The sequence below is a fragment of the Microtus oregoni genome, unplaced genomic scaffold, assembly GCF_018167655.1.
Source record: "Microtus oregoni isolate MIOR12 unplaced genomic scaffold, Mior012 000121F_ref0000216, whole genome shotgun sequence".
Classification (NCBI taxonomy): domain Eukaryota; kingdom Metazoa; phylum Chordata; class Mammalia; order Rodentia; family Cricetidae; genus Microtus; species Microtus oregoni.
In genome coordinates this window covers 853,056-873,341 of record NW_024544753.1, presented here as the reverse complement: position 1 = coordinate 873,341, position 20,286 = coordinate 853,056, and the positions used below count along the sequence as shown (strand labels likewise).

Below are 20,286 nucleotides of genomic sequence, written 5' to 3'. Positions count from 1 at the left end.
GGGCAACCCATGCCTGGTATAGTAAGCCTGACTAACCACCCAGATTTGGGGAGGTTGTAGGCTGAGACAGGGAACATATTACTGCTTATTAAACTGGTATACCATCTAACTGCCTTCTAAATACCTTTGCTTATATCCGTAGGCAAGGCTGCTCCCAGCCTTAATCAGAGAAACCTGTCTTTGCACTGAATGATGGTGAATGTAGAGAGTGCAGTTCAGAATGCAGAGAATAAGCAGTAGCTATGGTGCTAGTCCTAAACAAGACATTTGTGCCACCCTCTTGAAGGCTCTGCAAAAGTGCAGAAGAGGAAGTTGAATATAAAAGCAGGAGGATAGGGTGAAGGACTACAAAATGTCATTCTATTGCAATCATTAATACAGAGCCACAGTAGTCACCTTTCCTGGGTTCACAAAAGACCAGCCCTATTAACAGTAAAGCAAGGAAGGAGGTGAGTCTCATAGTGCCCCAGCTTCTTACCTTTTAACTATTGGCTCTTGATAGATTTGGAGAGAGGAGAAGCCAAGGTCTTTAACTTTGTTACCATTTCTGAGCCCACTTGGCTCAAATGGAGGTATGCCACATAGAAAGCCGGGGCTAAAAACGAATTTAATAGACATGATCTTGACAGAGACATATGTAGGGAGGAGATGGTAGATAGGGATGTGGCAAGCACTTTTCTGCCTGAGTTATCTCCCCAGCACTCTTCCCTGAGGATCAAACTCAGAACATCACTTGGCTAAGCAAGTGCTTCACCATTGAACTACATCCTTAGCCCCCAGCCCCATGAATATTCCCCAAAAAAGTGAAATCTCCATATGGAAAAGATAACTGCTCTTCTCTGTTTATTTTATTAGATGACCCTTATCAGATGAATGTATAAAAATATAGCATGTTCACAATGGAAAACTACTGAGCCATAAAAATGAATGACGTGCTGTCACAACAACATAGACACAGCCAGAAAAATGTTACATTGAGTGAAAAAACTGAGATGCTGAAAGACGAATGTGTATTCAGTAAAGAAATCAATAATTTAAAGTTGTAGATAAAAGAACAGCAGTTACTAGAGATAAGAAAATCTTAAAATGGAAGCAATTAAGAGGGATTCAAATCAGGTGGCAGAGAGAGGAAAAAAACTTGGAAAAACAACTGAAATTGGGAGAGTTTTAGGGGCGAGGTGAAAACCAAGTGCAATGGAAACTCCATGGGATCTACAAGGGTAACCCTAGCAACGACTTTTAGCAGTGGGGAGAATGGAGCCTGAACTGGCCATCTTCTGCAACTAGGAAAGGCTTCAAGTGGAGGAACATCAACCCAGACACAGAACTTTCAACCTCCAGTTTGTCCTGTCTCCAGAATATGTTCTGGGACCAGAGTCTACCAGAATCGTCATTAAAGGGACTTCATCCAGCCGCTCATGGGAGGGAGCAGATAGAGTCCCACAGCCAAATATTGGAGAGCCTGGGAGTCCTTCAGAGAAGGGTTAGGAAAGACTGAAGGAGCCGGAGCAGTCAGGAACAACACAAAAACACAGCCCATAGAATCAACTGATTGGGACTCAAGGGGGCTTGCAGAAATCAGAGAGAATGTAGGGGTCTGACCTCGGTCCTCTGCATATATGTTATGACTGAGCAGTTTGGTGTTCTTGTGGGATTGCTAACAGTGGGAGTGGAGTGTCTCTGCCTCTTCTGCCTGCTTGAGGAACCCATTTCCTCCTGCTGGGTTGTCTCATCCAGCCCTGATGTGATGGTTTGTGCCTGGTCTTATTGTAGCTTGTTATGCCGTGTTTGGTTGGTGTCCCTTGGAGGCCTGCTCTTTTCTGAGAGGAGATGGTGGATCTGAGGGAGAGGAGAGGGAGGGGAAACTGCAGTCAAAATATGATGAGAGAATAATAAAATAAAAATTTTAAAATAGGGATTCTAAAGGATTTTATTAGTCCTTTGAGGATACTAGCAGCTTTTGATCATATTCACCCCCCTTAAGAGGAATCTTTTGAGGACAAGGAGGGGTGCTATAGCGAGAGGGGTCAAGAGTAATAGAGAGAAAAAAAAGAGTAATAGAGAGGATGTATTGACATATTACATAGAGATATCATAATGAATCCCATTTAATTTATACAACTAATATAGGTTAATAATTCTTTTTAAAAGAACCACTCAGAATTGGAGAGAGAGTTCTGTAAGCAAAAGTGCTTACTGTACAAGCTTGATGGCATGAGCTCAATCCCCAGAATCCATGGTAGAAAAAGAGAACTGACTCAGAGGACACATGGCACAGGCCAATCCTCACACATTTAACTACTTCAACAATCTCTGTACACTTAACCTTCAAACTGCATCCTGGCCCCTATTGATCCAGGGTCCGGGCCATCCCTACACCTCCAGACTATAGGCCAGTGTGCACAGCTACAAACACCAGCCTAGCATCTGTGATCCCAGGCTTTGGACAATCACCTACAGATGCAGGCTCCATACTTGTCTAGGCATAGGGCTGGCTATAATCTCTAGTGTTATACATGGTTCAGGTCTATCCCATTGGCCCTTATTCTAGGCCAACTCCCACAGACTGAGGTTCTAGGACCATTCATAAAAGTACAGGTTCCAGTCCAGACTCTATAGGCCTTAGCCTAAGGCTATTTTACAAAACTTGGGCTTCAGAATCCTTCTAGTGCATAGTTAGCCCATGAATCAACACAAGACAACTTGCCCAGAATTTAGGCTTAGTAGTTCTACTTCTAGGGCACATTGTGTACACATGTATGATAGTTGATATATGCACATATACATTTTTGAATTTAATATTATTTTAGTGTGTCATTTCCAAGGCTTTTTTTGGTTATTTGGTTTTTTGAGACTGGGTTTCTCTGTGCAACTGCCCTGGCTGTCCTGGAATATGCCTGTTTCTGTCTCCAGAGTGTTTCCAAGTTTTTAACAAAAAAATAGAGATAAATCTTTTTTAAAGTAATTATTGGTTTAAAGAGAATTCTCAAGTATAGCTCTTCTCTTCGCTCAATGCCTCAGCTTTCACCTATTATTAACATCTGGCTACTGAGCAATCCAGTTGTTACAGTTTATGAGTCTACTGATGCTTTAGTAATGTTGGTGGTTTACATCAAAATTTATATCAGTGTTCATCTAGTCCTCCTATGGGGCTTGATAGATATATAGCATGTACCTACTATTATAGCACAATACAGTTTAATTGCCCTATATTCCCTTATACAATATTATTAATATTTCCCATTTTTCTCACTTCTTTTGCAATCATTTTTCCAATCTTTATAGTTTTGCCTTGTTCCCTTGGTCATGTGGTCTATGTGGCTGGGTTTTGCCTGTGTGTGGTAGGCATGTCCATGTATTCAAACATGTGGGTACACACGTGCACACAAACATAGGGAAGCTCACAGTATTCGGAAATTTTTCTAGATCATTATACCTTACTCACCGAGTTAAGTTCTCTCAGTGAACCCGCAGCCCACTAATGTAGACTATTTTAGCTATCCAGCTTACTCTGGGGATTCTGTTTCTACCATTTGAGTTCTGGAAGGCCACCACTTCCATCTGGCATTTACATGGATTTTGTAGATTTGAACTAAAGGTGTTTTGTATGTGTATGGAGAGTGTTTTATCCACTGAGCTGTCTCCAGCCCTTAGTATATAAGATTTTTAAATCTGTATTGGTTCATTGAGAATTTTATAAAATGTGTTTTGAACATATACATCCTTTCCCCAACTCCTCCACTGGAACCACCCTCCCTCATACAACTTTGTGTTCTCTTTTTCACCTATTAAGTCCAATGTATGCTGCCCATACATTCTTGGATGTGTGGCCTTCCAACTGGAGCATGGTTAGCTTACCAGTGTTAACAATCTTAAAGAAAACTGACTCTCCTCCGAGAAGCTATCAATTGCTGTATACAGACCTTTAAGGCTTTCCTTTTTTTTTTTTCTTAGAGAAAGACAGAATCTCATAAGCTGGCCTGAATCTGTGTAGCTCCAGCTGTTTCCAGATTCATAGAAATATTCTTGCCTCTGAGTGCTGGGATCACAGGTGTGTACTACCGCAAAGTTATTCATACTTGATTCTATTACAATCTGCATTCAAGGTTCCCTCATGCTTTTCCATGGCTTGATAGCTTTTCATGAATCAATATTGTTTCATTATGTATATGGCCCAGAATTTATCCATTCTTCTATTAAAGAACATCTTAGTTGTTTCCAAGTTTTAGCAATTTTATATATGTCATAAACATTCATGTGCAAGTTCTTATTTGAACATAAGTTGTCAACTCATTTAAATAAATATCACGGAGTAAGACTGTCATATTGTTATGAGACTATGGTTTAATTTTGTAATAAACTGCCAGTCTATCTGCCAAAGCAGCTGTACCATTTCATCTTCCTACAAACAATTAACTGTCATACGCCTACATAGCATTACCCTTGCTTGATGTTTTATTTAGGGTTTTATCCATTTATACTGGTGTCAAGGAGAGTCACAAAAGTAAAATATGATATAATTATTTAAATATTCATAATTCACCAAAGAAAGTGCAACAGCGGTGGGGATATGGCTCAATCATTAAACTGTTTGCCTTGTAAGCATGAGGACATGAATTAAATCTCTAGCATAAACAAAAAAAGCAAGGAGGTGGGCACTTATAATTTTATTGCTAGGTAGGCAAAGACCATGGTATCCACTGGTCAGGCAACCTAGCCAGTTCTTTGTGAGAGACTCTCTCAAAAGACAAGGTGAATGGCATCAGAAGAATGACAAGAAAGTTTGACCTCTGAACACCATATTTAGACACAGACTCATGAACATGTATGCATTTATAGTGTATGCACAGGAACATGTACACAAACACAAACACACATACCCAAAATGATTAGTAGTTACTCGGAGCTGTGGTAAAGGAGGAACTAGGATTCACTGGTAATGCTCATGAAATTTCTTTTTACAGCGAAACTGGACTGTAGTAGCATTTTCATACCTTTGGGTATTCAAAACTATCTGAATTAAAGAAAAATGGTGCCTTTAATGGTGCGTCAATTAAAGTTCATTTGAATTGGGGCTAATACCTCTCTCACCCATACCACAGTACTCAGATGAAATATTATTTTAAATGCTTTAGCACCCAAATACTTGGTGTAACTGAAGATAGATGATTTAGCACCCAATAACTTGGGGGAACTGAAGATATAGTTTTCCTGATTCTCCAGAATTAGATGTCATATAAATGTATGATATAAGATAAATGCCACTCTGGCCAGGGAAGCAAGTAGGCAGACTATAGATCTTCATCTTTCCTTCTGCTCCTCCAAATCCAAAAACCCAGTATTATCTTTAGATAATTTAGATACCTGATGCAGCCTCGTGTTTTCTCTTGCTCCTATCTCCTGTGCACCACACAGATCTTTTCCTCTGAACTTCCTGCCCCATTGCTTTGTCCCAGCCTCCAACTCCAGGAGGCATCGTCTGGGAACCCACAGACTACTAACAAGGGGAGCAAGTAGGCAACTGCAGATCTTCACCTCTCCTCCATTCCTCTGCGTCCAGTCCTCTATTCTCCTCCCCAAGTCTAAAGCAGACCTTCTGCTTGGACTCTCCGTACTCTGGTCCCATTCCTGGAGAGATAACTAAGCAGAACCTGGTGGAATGCCATGCTTTTCTCCCTCCAGTTAATCCCCTCACACACCCTCAGACCACCCTCATTCCTAACTCTCAGGCCCCAACATCCAGAAACACATTTTACCTGGAACACATCCTCCCATGCCCACACATATCAGGATCTCAGAAGAATTTCCTACCAGACAATAAACAGCCACCACACTCTCCTAAGAATCAGAGATGGCAACAGAAACCAAAGAACAAAACATCCACCCAAAAAAGACATGCCCAGGGGCTGGAGAGATGGCTCAGAGGGTAAGACCACTGGCTGCTCTTCCAGGGGTCCTGAGTTCAATTCCCAGCAACCACATGGTGGCTCACAGCCATCTGTAATGAGACCTGGTGCGTTCCTTGCCAGCAGTACATTGTATGCTTAATAAATAAATAAATCTTAAAAAAAAAGACATGTCCAGATATCAGCAACTAGAATTAATTTTTTCCATTCCCAGATGCCTGGACTCCAGCATAAAAAAGATAGTTAATAACAGCCAGGACAATATGTCTCCAATAGAGCCCAGAAGCCTTACCACAGAAGGCTCTGAATATACCAGTAAAGCTGAACTCCAAGAAAAAGACCTTAAAACAGTCTTGATGAATATTATAGAGGTCTTTAAAGAGGAAATGAACAAATACCTTAAAGAAATCTATGAAAACACAGACAGACAATGGAAGAAAATTACTAAAACCATTCAAGATCTCAAAGTGGAAATAGAATAAAAAAAAACAATCTGAGGGAAATTTAGAAATGAAAATTTAGGAACTCAGGAACCACAGAGGCAAACTTCAGCAGAATGCAAGAGATTGAAGAAAGAATCTCAGGCTTTGAAGACAAACTGGAAGTGGATACATCAGTCAAAGAAAATGTTAAATATTAAAAAAAACTACTGATACAAAACATCCATGAAATCTGTGATGGTAGGAAGACATCAAATATAAGGATAATAGGAAAGAGAAGAACACAGATCAAAGGCACAGGAAATATTTTCAACAAACTCATAGAGGAAAAGAAGAAAATTTTCCTAACCTTGTGAAAATGATACATATAAAAGTATAAGGAGCATACAGAAGACCAAATTGATCATTTCAGAAATGTCCCCTCATCATATCATAAATAACCAAAACACTAAATATATATAATAAAGAATAATATATATAATAAAGAATTTTATATATAATAAATAGTATTTTAAAACTGCAATGGAAACCACCAAGTTACATATAAAGGCAGACCTATTAGAATCACATCTGACTTCTCAATGGAGACTCTAAAAGTCAGAAGGGCCTGAACAGGTGTACTGCAGACTCTAAGAGACCACAGATGTCAGTCCAGACTACTATACCCAGCTAAATTTTCAACCATTATAGAAGTAGAAAAAAAGATATTCTGTGACAAAATCAGATTTAAACAATACCTATCTACAAATCTATCACTACAGAAGGTGTTAGACAGAAATCTCCTACCTAATGAGATTAACTACATCTAAGAAAGCACAGAGAATAAAAATTCCAGACCAGAAAAAGTCAAAAAAGGGAAACACACACACCACACATACCACCACTAATGACAACAAAATAATAGGAATCAACACCATTGATCATAGATCTCTCTGAACATCAATGATCTCAATTCACAAATAAAAAGATACAAACTAACAGAATGGATATGAAAACAGGATTCATCATGCTGCTGCATCCAAGAAACAAACCACAATTTAAAGGAGAGAGATCACCTCAGGGCAAAAGAATGGAATAAGATGTTCCAAGCAAATGGATCTAAGAAGCAAGCTGGTGAAGCCATTTTCATATCTGACAAAATGGACTTCAAAAACTAATAAGAGATGGGGAAGGACACTACATATTCAAAAGAAAAATCCACCAAGAGGATACCACAGTTCTTAACATCTATGCCCCAAACAGAAGATAACCCAAGTTTGTAAAAGAGACACTACTGTAGCTCAAATCACTTATTAACCCTCACACACTGTGAGTGGGAGACTTCAATACCCCACTCTTACCAATAGGCAGGTCGTACAGACAAAGACTAAACAGAAAAATGCTGGAGTTAATTGATGTTATAAACCAAATGGACCTAACAGATATTTACAGAACATTTCAACTGGACACAAAAGAATATACCTTCTCACCAGCTTGTGGAAGTTTCTCCAAAATTGACGACATATTCACACACAAAGCAAGTTTCCACAAGAAAATTGAAATAATTCCTGCATCCTATCTAACCACCATGGATTAAAGCTGGATATCAACAACAAAAATAACAGAAAAATTAGAAATTCATGGAAACTGCATAGCTCTTTACTGAACGGAAAATGGATTAAGACAGAAATAAAGAGAGAAATTAAAGACTTCCTAGAATTGAATGAGAATGAATACACAATATATCCAATGTTCTGGGACACAATAAGAGCAGATTAAAGAGGTAAGTTCATAACATTAAGAGCCTACATAAAAAAATTAGAGACATCTCATACTAACAACATAAAAACTCTAGATCAAGAAAATAAAGAAAGAAGTCACACCCCAGAGTAGATGGCAAGAAATAATCACACATAAAGATGGAATTACACAGAGAATCCAGATTATGATATTATTGTGTTTTCTTTGAATTTTTTGACTGTGAAGGAGCTAAGTACAGAGAGATATTTCATTGTATGGGCTGTTAAAGTAAACCAACATGTATATTATAAAGATATTTTGACTTAAAAAAAAATAAAATAAAAATAAAAAATCACATTGATCAATGAAATCAAATTGAAGAGCCAGATATAAACCTGCACACATATGGGCACCTGATTTTTATAAAGAATCCAGATGTACACTGAAGAAAAGACAGAATCTTCAACAAGTTGTGTTGGTCAAACTGGACATCTGTATGTAGAAGAATGCTAATAGTTCCATACTTACCACCTTACACAAAACTCAACTCCAAATTGATCAAAGACCTCAACAAAAAAGCCAGATACACTGAACTTGATCGTACAGGAAGTTGGGAATAGTCTTGAACTCATTGACACATGAAAAGACTTTCTGAACAGGACACCATTAGCACAGGCACTAAGTAAGATCAACAAATAATAAATGGGACCTCATGAAACTGAAAAGCTTCTACACAGCAAAGGACACAGTCATTCAGACAAAGCATCAGCTTACAGAATGGGAAAAGATTTTACCAATTACACATCCTAGTTTCTGCCTTGATTTTCCTTAATGGTGCACTATGATCTGTGACCTGGATATGTAATGTAAATAAATCTTTTCCCTGTAAGTTACTTATGGTTATGTTCTTTATTACATCAGTAGAAACAAAAATAGGACAGAAATAGGTACCAAAACATGGGACCATTGCTGTGATGGGCTTTTATACCTTGGAAATTTTTGTAAGAGAAAGGTGAAGAATTTTCAAGGTTTGAGGCTGGAAAAGTTGGAGCTTTAAAAGCTCTTGTAGGAACTTAATGATAACGCTGAGAATGACTTGAGAGTGAAGCCCTGCCTTGTGGCCTTTCAAAGAAAAGTTTGAGAGCATCCAAGAACTCTATAGAGACTGTTTTTTTTTTGTCACAAACTGAAGTAAGAATCTGTAGGTTCTAATCAGCAAGATCTGAAGATTCAGCCATGATCATCAGGAGACCAGAACAATTGAAGCCAATGTCTTCCATTATTAGGACAATTGATGCAGATTAGTTGGTACTGAAAACTCAGCCATGACTATCAAGAAACCAGCAGTACTGAGGTAAAATCTTATGGGAAGCATTTCTTTAGTGCCCATAGGCAGTCAAAGCTGCATCACAAACTGGTATCTAAAGTTCATAATGTATGAGAGATTCCCATATGGTGTTAGTTTTGAAGGCATGAAGGCGTCATAGAGAGCAGCACTATATTTGATAAAAATGTGAAGAGTAGATGTCTTTTCTTGTAATTTTAGTAAAAACATTTGAGTATTTCCTCCCTTTATATATTTGTCATGTATAACATTTATTGTATTTTTATGTATTCCCTCAATTCCTAGATTTTTAGGATTTATACCATGAATAAATCTTGGGATTTTTGTGGAGAAAAAAAATACATAAGGAATACAACAAACTAGATATCAAGAAAACAAATAATCTAATTTTTAAATGGAGTACAGCTCTCAACAGCGTTTTCCAAAGAGGAAATTTAAATCACTGAGAAACACAAATGTTCAGCATCCTTAGCCACCAGGGAAATGCAATTCAAAACTACTTTGAGATTTCATGTTAAACAATTTAGAATGGTTAAGACCAATAAAACAAGTGACAACTCACTCTGGAAAGGATGTGGAGCAAATGGAACACTCATCCATTTCTGGTGGGACTGCAAATTTGTCCAGACAATATGGAAATCAATGTGTCACTTTCTAAGATGACAATTGATCTACCTCAAGTTCCATCTATACCACTCTTGGAAATACACCCAGACTGTTTTCTCTTACCCTAGAGACACTTGATAAACCATGTTTATTGCTGCTCTATTCATAATAGCCAGAAATTTTAAACAACCTAGATATCCCTCAACATAAAAATGGATAAAGAAAATTGGTACCTTTACATAAAATGGAGTATTTATTGCTCAGCCATTTAAAAATCATAAAACTCATAGGAAAATAGATGAACTTGAAAAAATCATCCTGAGTAAGGTAACCCACAATCAGAAAGACAAATATGATATGTTCTTGCTTGTAAGTGGATATTAGTTGTTTAGTTAAATGTCCAAGCTACAGCCTATGAAACCACAGAGGGTAGGCATAGAGTAAGGTACTAGAGGGAATATAGGCCAATATGGAACATAGGAACAATAGGTCTTGTTAAGAAATGGAAATAAAGTAGACAACAATGGACAGATGAGGATGCTGGAATTGGAAGATCAAAAGGGGAGGGGAAAAAGAGGGAATTGGGGGATAGAATACAGGGCAAAAAAGCTAACATTAAGAGGACTTTGAGAGGTAGCATGAAAAATGAAAGAATAGAACCTTCCTAAAATATATAAATATATTAAGGCAATCTACATGAAATCACCAAATAACGGGGGAGACAGAGTCTCAAGTGGACATCTCTTGTCACCAAATGAAGTTTCCAGTACCAGGATTGGATTACGTCTAATTGACTTGTTAGCCAAAGAAGGTCCCATGAGACCTCCAAACAACCCATGCTTTTGCAAAGGCAATAGGTTCCTCTCTATGAACTGACATCAAGGCTCCATTGCTAAAGACAACGCCTATACAGATCACTGAACATGAGAAGTCTAGCTTACATAAAGCCCTCACCCATACTTTCTAGTGTCTTTGGTACAGGAAGGTACTCTGCAGGCTACCTAAAGGGTAGCATAAACACCAAGCCAGTCACAAATCCTTTGATCTATGATTGTGTCCTGCCTGAAAGATATGCTACAGCAATGGTGGCACGAAGCTTATAGGAATAACCAACTACTATCTGATTTGACTTAAGGCCTGCTCCACAAGATGCAACCTATACCAACACTGCTTGGGTGACCAAGAACCTGAGACTAGATAAGCCAGGGACCTATGTTAAAACCACATAATACTGATCTAAAAATCAAACAACAAAAAACACCAAAAACAAAACAAAACTAAAACAAAAAAAGAATTACCACAAAGTAATGTATTGAGTTCTAATGATATTCTTCTATACTCATAGAACAGTGCCTCATTCAGCTATCACTAGAGAAGCTTTCTTCTGTAGCAGATGGGAACATATATAGAGACATACAGCCAGTCATTACACAGAGTGAGAAAACTTGTAACATTTAGCTCTAAAGGGGATGTCTCCAGCAAATCCCTCCCTCAGAGCTCAGGTAACCCCATGGAAGAAGAGGCAGAGTGTAAGAGACATAGGAGATGGAAGACACCAGGAGAACAAGGCCCTCATATGAACTCAGAGACTAAAGCAGCACACACTGGGCCTGCACGGGTCTGTACTATGTCCTCAGCATAAATATTATGGTTCCCAGGTTAGTGTTATATTCCAGAATGGGCGAATGATTGATCTCTGAGTCTTGTGGCTTCTCTGGGCTCTTTCCCTTCTGTTGGTTTGTCTTGTCCAACTTCAATGTGATAGTTTATCTTTTTTTATATTTTATTTTGTTGTATTTTATTATCTCTTAGAAGCCTGTTCTTTTCTGAGACAGAAAGGAAGTGGATCTGGACGAGAGAGGAGGTGGGGAAGAACTGAGAGAAGTAAAACAAGGGAAAACTGCAATAACGCTATATTGGAGAAAATAATCCATTTTCTTTTGTTTTGGGGTTTTGTTTTTGTTTTCAAAACCCTGTTTTTCCTGAAATTTGCTGTGTAGACCAGCAGCCTCAATCTCAGAGCTCTGCCTCCTAGGATTAAAGGCTTGCACCACATCACTGCCCAGCAATAACCTATTTTCTAAAGAGGGGAAAAATGTATGCACCAAAGTCCAGAGTCAGAAGCAAGCTTAAACACACATTCCTTTAGCACCCATACTTCAGATGATGATATAGCCTGTTTTGTGCTTCTAGGGAAGAAAGTAGACTTTTCTACTTTCCTTCCCCAAATCACTGTTCCCTTGCCAGTTAGCTGGACAAGCAGAACTTGTGTCCATATACCTTCCTCAACTCATGAGCCTTTCTGCTTTTTCTCAGAGGAAGGTTTAAAACTCGTGCCTTTTACTTTAGACTTGAAGATAAGGTACTCAATTGAAACAATACTTTTAAAAGGAAATTCATAACACCATTGACAGCTGACACCATCCTACCTATGGGTATTTTGTGTTGTTACTTTGACTACTCAGAGCTTAATGAATAGGGACAACTAATCATGGATTCCCCATGAAGTTTCAAAGGTATCCAGGAGTCATAAGGATAGGAGGTTTTTGGTTGGGTGTTTATGCCTATCCTAGGAACACTGAAGAAACAGCTAAATGGGAAGCCCAATTTGTTCTCCCAGTTCACCTTACAACATATCACGATTTCCCAAACCACCTTACATAACATAGCTTTCATACTCTTATACAGTTTTGAAATCACTATACTATACTTTATATGCAAAGCACACATGTTACATTTATTCTTTAAGAAAACGAATATATAAATAAGCATACAAATATATAAATAGTGGGGTATTCCATGTAACAACACACAAAAAATATGTCAACTTTTTGTGTTCATTAAAGGACAGGTTTTCAGCTCTTGTCATTGAGAACATGGTCATGAGACAAGTAAAACCTTCAAAGGGAGCTCCGTCTTTTTCTCAGTGAAGACAACAGCACTACAGCATATTAAGGGAAGCATGCTATGCTCTGAGAAGAGAGGAAACACAGCTGCTTGAACCTGGCTTGTCATGAGAATACTGGTGGGATGGATAGTAAAGCCTGGATTCTAAGTAGAAATGTGAACAAAATGATGCTAAGGAATGGATCCCCAGATATTCAGTCCAGTGAGTAGCAACTGCAGAGAAAGGATTAATTATGAACAGAGTTAACTTATGATAAGTGTAAAGAGACAGGAATTAACAGTGGCAAGCACATGCCCTCACCCTTAAATCAGGCCCTATCCCTCTGAGAATGGTGATAAGACAAGTCAATAGCTAAGCAAGTACTGAGACTGGGTTTCTCTACCGGGCACATTAGTGAAAGCCGCTTACTAGAACTGATATCCAGAGAACAAATTCAGAGGCGCCTCTGGCCCTATCCCTCAGAGATTAGGCTAGATCTCTGTATCATAGCTATAGATAACAAAAGATAAATTTTTTTCTTTCCAGTCTCTCCCAAAGCATTCAAGATTCTCTTTAACAAGAAAAGCATCATTTGTTTGCAGTATTGTCCCAACACTTAAATGCAGTAGAGGATTATAGAGGAGTCAAGCTGGGCTGGGAATACAGCACAGGGGTAGAGCACTTGCTTATTAGTCTCAGCACCTCAAAAGGGAAAGAAACTCAATGAGTCATATTACAAATTCCGGTTAGTCCCAGAGAGAGTTCTATACCTTCTCCCAAGCCACAAGGTTGTCTTTCAGAGACCCATGCCCAGAAGAGTCCAGATGGACACACAAAACAAGTGAGTCTAGAATGAAGTCACTTCCAGGACTCCAACGTGTTCTCCTACATGGACTAGTCTTTTTTTCCAAAGTCACAATAAAAGTGACATAAGAGAACATCTCCAAAATAGCATCTTTTCCAAGTGTCGAGGGCTTTGAATAGTTAAATCACACTGATCCATGATGTGCTACCAGTACCAGAAAGTCTTTTTTTTACAAGTTGAGGGGCTCACAAATAAGGGAAGAGGTTTAAATAACTCTAAAGATGACTATTTCATGGTATTTTAAATTACTTTTTAAAAATATTAAGACGTGATCCTAGCACTTAGTTTATGGACTTTAAAAGTGCTTGTATATTTTAAGTGTAAGTGCAATATTTGTTTTGTTTTGTTTTTTACAATAAGGAATAGAACCTGTAGAAAGGGTAGATCAGGGTCAGCTTTATCACCGATAATACTTTATCTTCTCTAGTTTTTTAGGAAAGCTGAGAGCTGCAACTTCACAGATATCTACATGTACAGGACTGGGCAATCATACCCTCATATTCCTTGTACAAGATACTCCCATTTGCCTCAACCAGAAGGATACTCATGGGAAGAAACTTATAAGGGACACAGGAAGGCTGAGGTACACTGTGATTCACCAGTTCATTCACAAGGCTCTGAATGATGGCATGGTTGGGTGAATTAAGACCATAGGGTAGCACATGACTGCAGATTCCTTTACAGTAATTTGGAGTGTACAGACGGGGAGCAATGATCCAGTGATCCCAGCCTAGTTGATGGAAGCTGACTTTGTAAGGGTGGAGGGAACATTGGTTATTTACAGACCCGTCATGTTCCTGAGTATGACAAGCGACATCAGATGCAATGCTGCAGGCTTGCCGGGCACTCCGCAAGAGAGAAGATTCCCTATCAGTTAACTCCTCTTGGCCTTGTGCGAGTTTAGCCTGAATGCTCTTGTTGGTGTCATTGAAATAGAGTAGCAAGAAGGCGACATCCAAGGATGCCATGCCATGCCACTGGAACTCAAGAACCTCGCTGCCTTTTTGCTGCTCACACATGAAGCGGAGGCGAAGGACTCTCCGTCCCTTGCGATTCCAGAGTCTCTGCTGAACACAGTGTGTAATATCCATCTCTGTCCAGGCTTTAGACATGGGAGGCAGCTTGAAAGAACCCATTTCAGAAGGAAAGGACTTGGTCAGGCATTTGGGGATCCACGGCTCCACATGGCAGGAGAGATGATAATGAACTAGATGAAGCTGATGGCGGTAAACCACAGTGGCTCAGATTAGTTCATATGCTACCTGGTTTGATGCCAGAGGAAAGTCCAGGGTCTGTACATGCCAGGGACCTGCACAAACGTGAAAGAACAGGATCCACCATTAGAGTCTTGCCTCTTACCTGAACATTCCTTATAACGCCTCTAAATGTAAACTGATAGTTACCGCTAACCCTGGAATTAACTCGATATAATACAGTCTATCATTTATGGAGCACTTCCCAGTACCATTTAGAACATACTCAACAGTCTTCTGAGATAGTTGTTAGCACTATTTTGTAGATAATGGCAATGAGGCTTACAGAAACCATCAGAGGACACCAGGGCAAAGGCTGGGGATGAAGCTCAGCATGACCAGTCCAGGTCCTGGATCCTATGCCCTGAACTGAAAAAGAATGCATGCAACCAGCACCTGGTAAGTTTAAGATTTGAACCCAAGTCTGTTTATAGTAAATATAAATCCATCTTACTTTTGGACTATTAACAGTGAAAACAGAAATACAGAATTATTTAATGTGTATGTTGCATATATTGAAGAACAATTATATTATTAGTTGACTATTAAAGATGACTAATTAAAAAACGATCAAAACACACATATATTAAGAAAGAATTCCCATGTCTCATCACTGTACAGATGTAGCTTTAGGGGAAAAATCTAATAGTGGGTGCTATGACTACCATCATTTCAAAACCAGGAAGAATCAAGCGCTAAACAGCTGGGTGGTTACCATCTTTGTATCTCTGCCTTTCAACAACTTCAAGGACTGCTTCTGAATCTTTTCCTTCAGTTCAATCTCCCCTATTCCCTCGGATTTGACCCATTCATTTTGCAACCATGCCTTTAAATACCATTTCAATATAAACCTTGATTATATAAATAGTCTTATTTGCCAAAAAAAAAAAAAAAAAACCTGCCCCAGCCAGGTGGCGGTGGCACAAGCCTTTAATCTCAGCACTTGGGAGGCAGAGGCAGGTGGATCTGAGTTCGAGGCCAGCCTGGTCTACAGATCAAGTCCTAGGACAGCCAAGGCTACACAGAGAAACCCTGTCTCAAAAAACCTAAACAAACAAACGTGAATAAATAAGTAAATAAGAAAAAAACCTGCCCCAAACTGCACGCAACCTAGGCTTAAAAGCTTTAATCCAAATTGTAGTGCTGACACCCTGTGGCCAAACCATGATCGGAATATATTCCTAAAAACAAATCTGGTTCCAAAAATAAATCAGTAAATAATGTTAGCCATTCTGACAGGTGTAAGATGATATCTCAAAGTTGTTTTGATTTGCATTTCCCTAATCGCTAAGGAGGTTGAGCATGACCTTAAGTGTCTTTTGGCCATTTGAACTTCCTCTGCTGAGAATTCTCTGTTCAGTTCAGTGCCCCATTTTTTAATTGGGTTAATTAGCATTTTAAAGTCTAGTTTCCTGAGTTCTCTATATATTTTGGAGATCAGACCTTTGTCTGTTGCGGGGTTGGTGAAGATCTTCTCCCAGTCAGTAGGTTGCCTTTTTATCTTGGTGACAGTGTCCTTTGCTTTACAGAAGCTTCTCAGTTTTAGTAGGTCCCATTTATTCAATGTTGCCCTTAATGTCTGTGCTGTTGGGGTTACACATAGGAAGCGATCTCCTGTGCCCATCTCCTGTAGGGTACTTCCCACTTTCTCTTCTATCAGGTTCAATGTGTTCTGACTAATAGTAAGGTCTTTAATCCATTTGGACTTGAGTTTTGTGCATGGTGATAGATATGGGTCAGAAGGAGGGAGAACATGAGCAAAGAAGTCGGGACCACGAGGGGTGCACCCACCCACTGAGACAGTGGAGCTGATCTATTGGGAGCTCACCAAGGCCAGCTGGACTGTGACTGAAAAAGCATGGGATAAAACTAGACTCTGAGCATGGCGAACAATGAGGGCTGATGAGACGCCAAGGACAATGGCAGGGGGTTTTGAACCTACGTAATGTGCTGGCTTTGTGGGAGCCTAGCCAGTTTGGATGTTCACCTTCCTAGAAATGGACGGAGAGGGGAGGACCTAGGACTTACCACAGGGCAGGGAACCCTGACTGCTCTTTGGACTGGAGAGGGAGGGGGAGAGGAGTGGGGGGAGGGGGAGAAGGGTGGGAGGAGGGGGAGAAAGGTGGGAGGAGGGGGAGAAGGGTGGGAGGAGGGGGAGGGAAATGAGAGGCTGGGAGGAGGTGGAAACTTTTTTTTTCTCCTTTTCTCAATAAAAAAATGGAAAAAATAAAAAAATAAAAAAATAAAAAAAATAAGTAAATAAATAAAGAGCGAAAAGTGTCTGTCTACAGAACTCTGAACTTCTCCTTTTCCTGGTACAGGTTAAGAGTAGACTAGAATCAGACAGCACAGGGTAAAACCTTCTCTTGTGTTGGAACATCTTAGTGTGCCCATGTGTTATTCACCTAACCTTCCTTTTCCACTGAATGTGTAAGCCTGAAATTCTTCAAGGGGACAGTCACTTTCAACAAAGAAGTTCTTTTAATGTCTTGGTGTTCAAAATATTTTCAGAAGTTCCCATTCCAGCTTATGCCTAACACACCCTCAAGTTTGCAGCACTAGCCTTCCTCCTGGGGAAGGAGACCCACACTTATTTCCTCAAGTTACCCCACATTTCCCTCTAACAATTTTCCAAGAGGCCCACCCATCCACTTGCCCCACCCTGCAAAGGAACCCCACCCAAACAAACTGTCTGCTGAGGAGCTGCCCTTGCCTTTCAGACCTTGGCATCACGTGTTTCCTGAAGCAGGGTGGGGCTGCTGAGAACCTCAGTCAGGAAGGGTCTGCAAAGAACTTTTCAAGGGAAGGGATGACTCATACGTCCTGTGTGACTGAACTTGACATCTACTTCTGGATCCTTCTAAAAGACCAAATGCCAGTTGTCCCACAGTCAGCCCAGGAACCTTGCAGTTTTAGTCCTAGGCATTCTCATTCTCATTCTCTCTCTCTCTCTCTCTCTCTCTCTCTCTCTCTCTCTCTCTCTCTCTCAGTTTTCAAGACCGGGTTTCCATGTAGCTTTGGAGCCTATCCTGGAACTCGCTCTGTAGACCAGGCTGGCCTCGACCTCACAGAGATCAACCTGCTTCTGCCTCCTGAGTGCTGGGATTAAAGGCGTGCGCCACCACTGCCTGGCTAAGCATCCTCTTTTTAAGCTTCACATTACCTTGATTTGTGCAGTTTTCTAGCGCACTTAGTAATGAACCCAAATCCTTTCTCAAGGCCTGCAAGTCACTGCCTCTAATAAGTTTCAGTTCCTGCCATTTCCCACAAGGCACCAGTCCCACTAATCTTTCCCTTGTTTAAGCAGGATATGCTTGGTTTTGCCCTCTGTGGTCCTTCCTCCTAAACAGGTGCTCTCGTTTCCTCAGTTATAACGTCTTACAGACCTCGACTGAAATATCACGTCTTCAAAGCTGTTTTCCCTGAAACCCTTACAGAAAGAGGTAATTTTACTATTCACTATTCCAAGGCCCCTTCACTTGCCACAAACTGCAATTATTTAACAGCTTGCTTATTTATCTCCCCCATAAAAACATGTGTTCTATGAGAGCAGGTGTTGCATTTGTCCTGTCTGAGAACATGTAAGTTTTCCTAGCTCATTATCTTGTAGTATTCACCTTCAAAGAGCAACCAAACCACATAAATAGCCCTCTACGAGAACGCAGCTGGGTAATTTCTTAATTAGTTTAAGTGATATAACAGTTTAGAAAACACAGGGGCTCCTACTGGATTTAGTTGTCCTGCAACCCAGGAAAAATTGCTCTGTAGGACCCAAGGAAATTTTTTATGTTGTGGCTCAAATGCAAAATAGCCTTGGAGCCAGTTTTTCATAAGTTTACAACCCTTTGAAAGCCACGCTTGACTAAACAATTTGCTCACCAATCAATGACAACACACCAAGCCTCCTTTCTGTCTACACATTCCCCTCCTGTCCCTGGAAGGTTGTATGGGGCATTAGAACTCACCTCTTAGAGGCCTTACTGCATTGGCTGAGGGCTTTACCAGCCTTACCATTTTAGCTCCAATTGTGCGTTTCTCCCTAGGACGCCCATGCAGGTCAGCTGAACGCTGGTATAACTTCAGCATATACCTCAAGGGATATCCTTGGGGCCGTGGCTTCATCTCCTTGCCAGGGGCTTCTTTTGCCAGATCCAGGTTCAAGGGCAACGAGAGGTCGTCAGCCAGGAGGGTTATGGAGGGCCACCCTGCCTTTGCTATTTGGACCCTGTATTCCATAAAAAATACCATTCCCCAAAAAAGAATTCTAAGAATTGTGAGAATGGCCATCTTGAAAAGCTTGCTGCTTGTCAACGGATCCCTACTCAAGTCCAAAGGACATCACTCTGACCTCTTCCACATCCTGGTTTAACAAACACCAAAGACAGGGCAGGAAATCAAAAGAAAAGCCGGCTGGCAGACCCTCCTTGCTTCCTGTGGGAGAATCTTCTGGGCCAAAGCAAGTCTCCTGACTAGGCTTCTTGGCAAGAATACAAAGAGAAAGAAGAAGTGGGCCAAGGCAGCATGCCCTTCCCACTCTCCATTGGTGGGAACCACACAATATTTCTCAAACAGGCTGAAGGAACCTACAAGGAGAGGCCCATGCCCGGAACCTGGACTGCACCCAATCTACTAGGTTAAAAGGAAGCAGCCTTACCCTGGGTTACCACAGATTTAAAGGCAATACCTCAATCAGGCCTTAAAGAGACAGAGGCCTCTTAGTCCCATTCAATTGCTATGCTTAGAGAAGCACTTCACGTGGTTCGCTGCTGGCTTGTGGTGAATCTACCTAGGATGACTCCTGCTCAGGATGTAAAGAAAGAAAGAAAGAAATGAGACAGAAAAAAAGAAAGAGGAGGTTTACTCAAACACGAACTCTCTGGGGCTAAGGTCTCAAAGGTGCTTCAAGAGGTCCCTCTAAACTCTAGAATACGAAATCACTGTGTGAGTGTGCTTCTTGAACTTGAGGAAGAGTCCTTGCCGGGGCTCCTCCATTCAGGCTCGACATTGGAGTCAGCTGTTCAGGTTCTACTTGCCTGAGTATCATTCCTGAGGATTCCGCTATTATGGGTCTGGAATGTGAGCACGCCACAAGAATTTTTTTTTATCAGTTCACAGGTGATTGTAATATGTATTTAAGTTTGAGAAGTCCAACTTGGAACTTTCTGGTTTACCATAGGAGGTGGTGAGTAGGTTTCCCCTGAGAAACCCAAAGCAATGGAAGATGAATTTGGGTGAGTTTATCTGACCTAGGTGCCTAATGGGAGG

The 20,286-nt window shown here is 40.3% G+C and overlaps 1 protein-coding gene across 1 annotated transcript; it reads right to left on the bottom strand.

The window, feature by feature from the left end:
- Positions 1 to 14,223: 14,223 nt before the first annotated feature.
- LOC121444380 (bone morphogenetic protein 15-like) lies at positions 14,224 to 19,308 on the bottom strand. Its single transcript, XM_041646196.1, is given in 2 exon segments — positions 14,224 to 15,077; positions 18,987 to 19,308. Coding segments are annotated over 2 exon segments (1,176 nt in total).
- Positions 19,309 to 20,286: the final 978 nt, after the last annotated feature.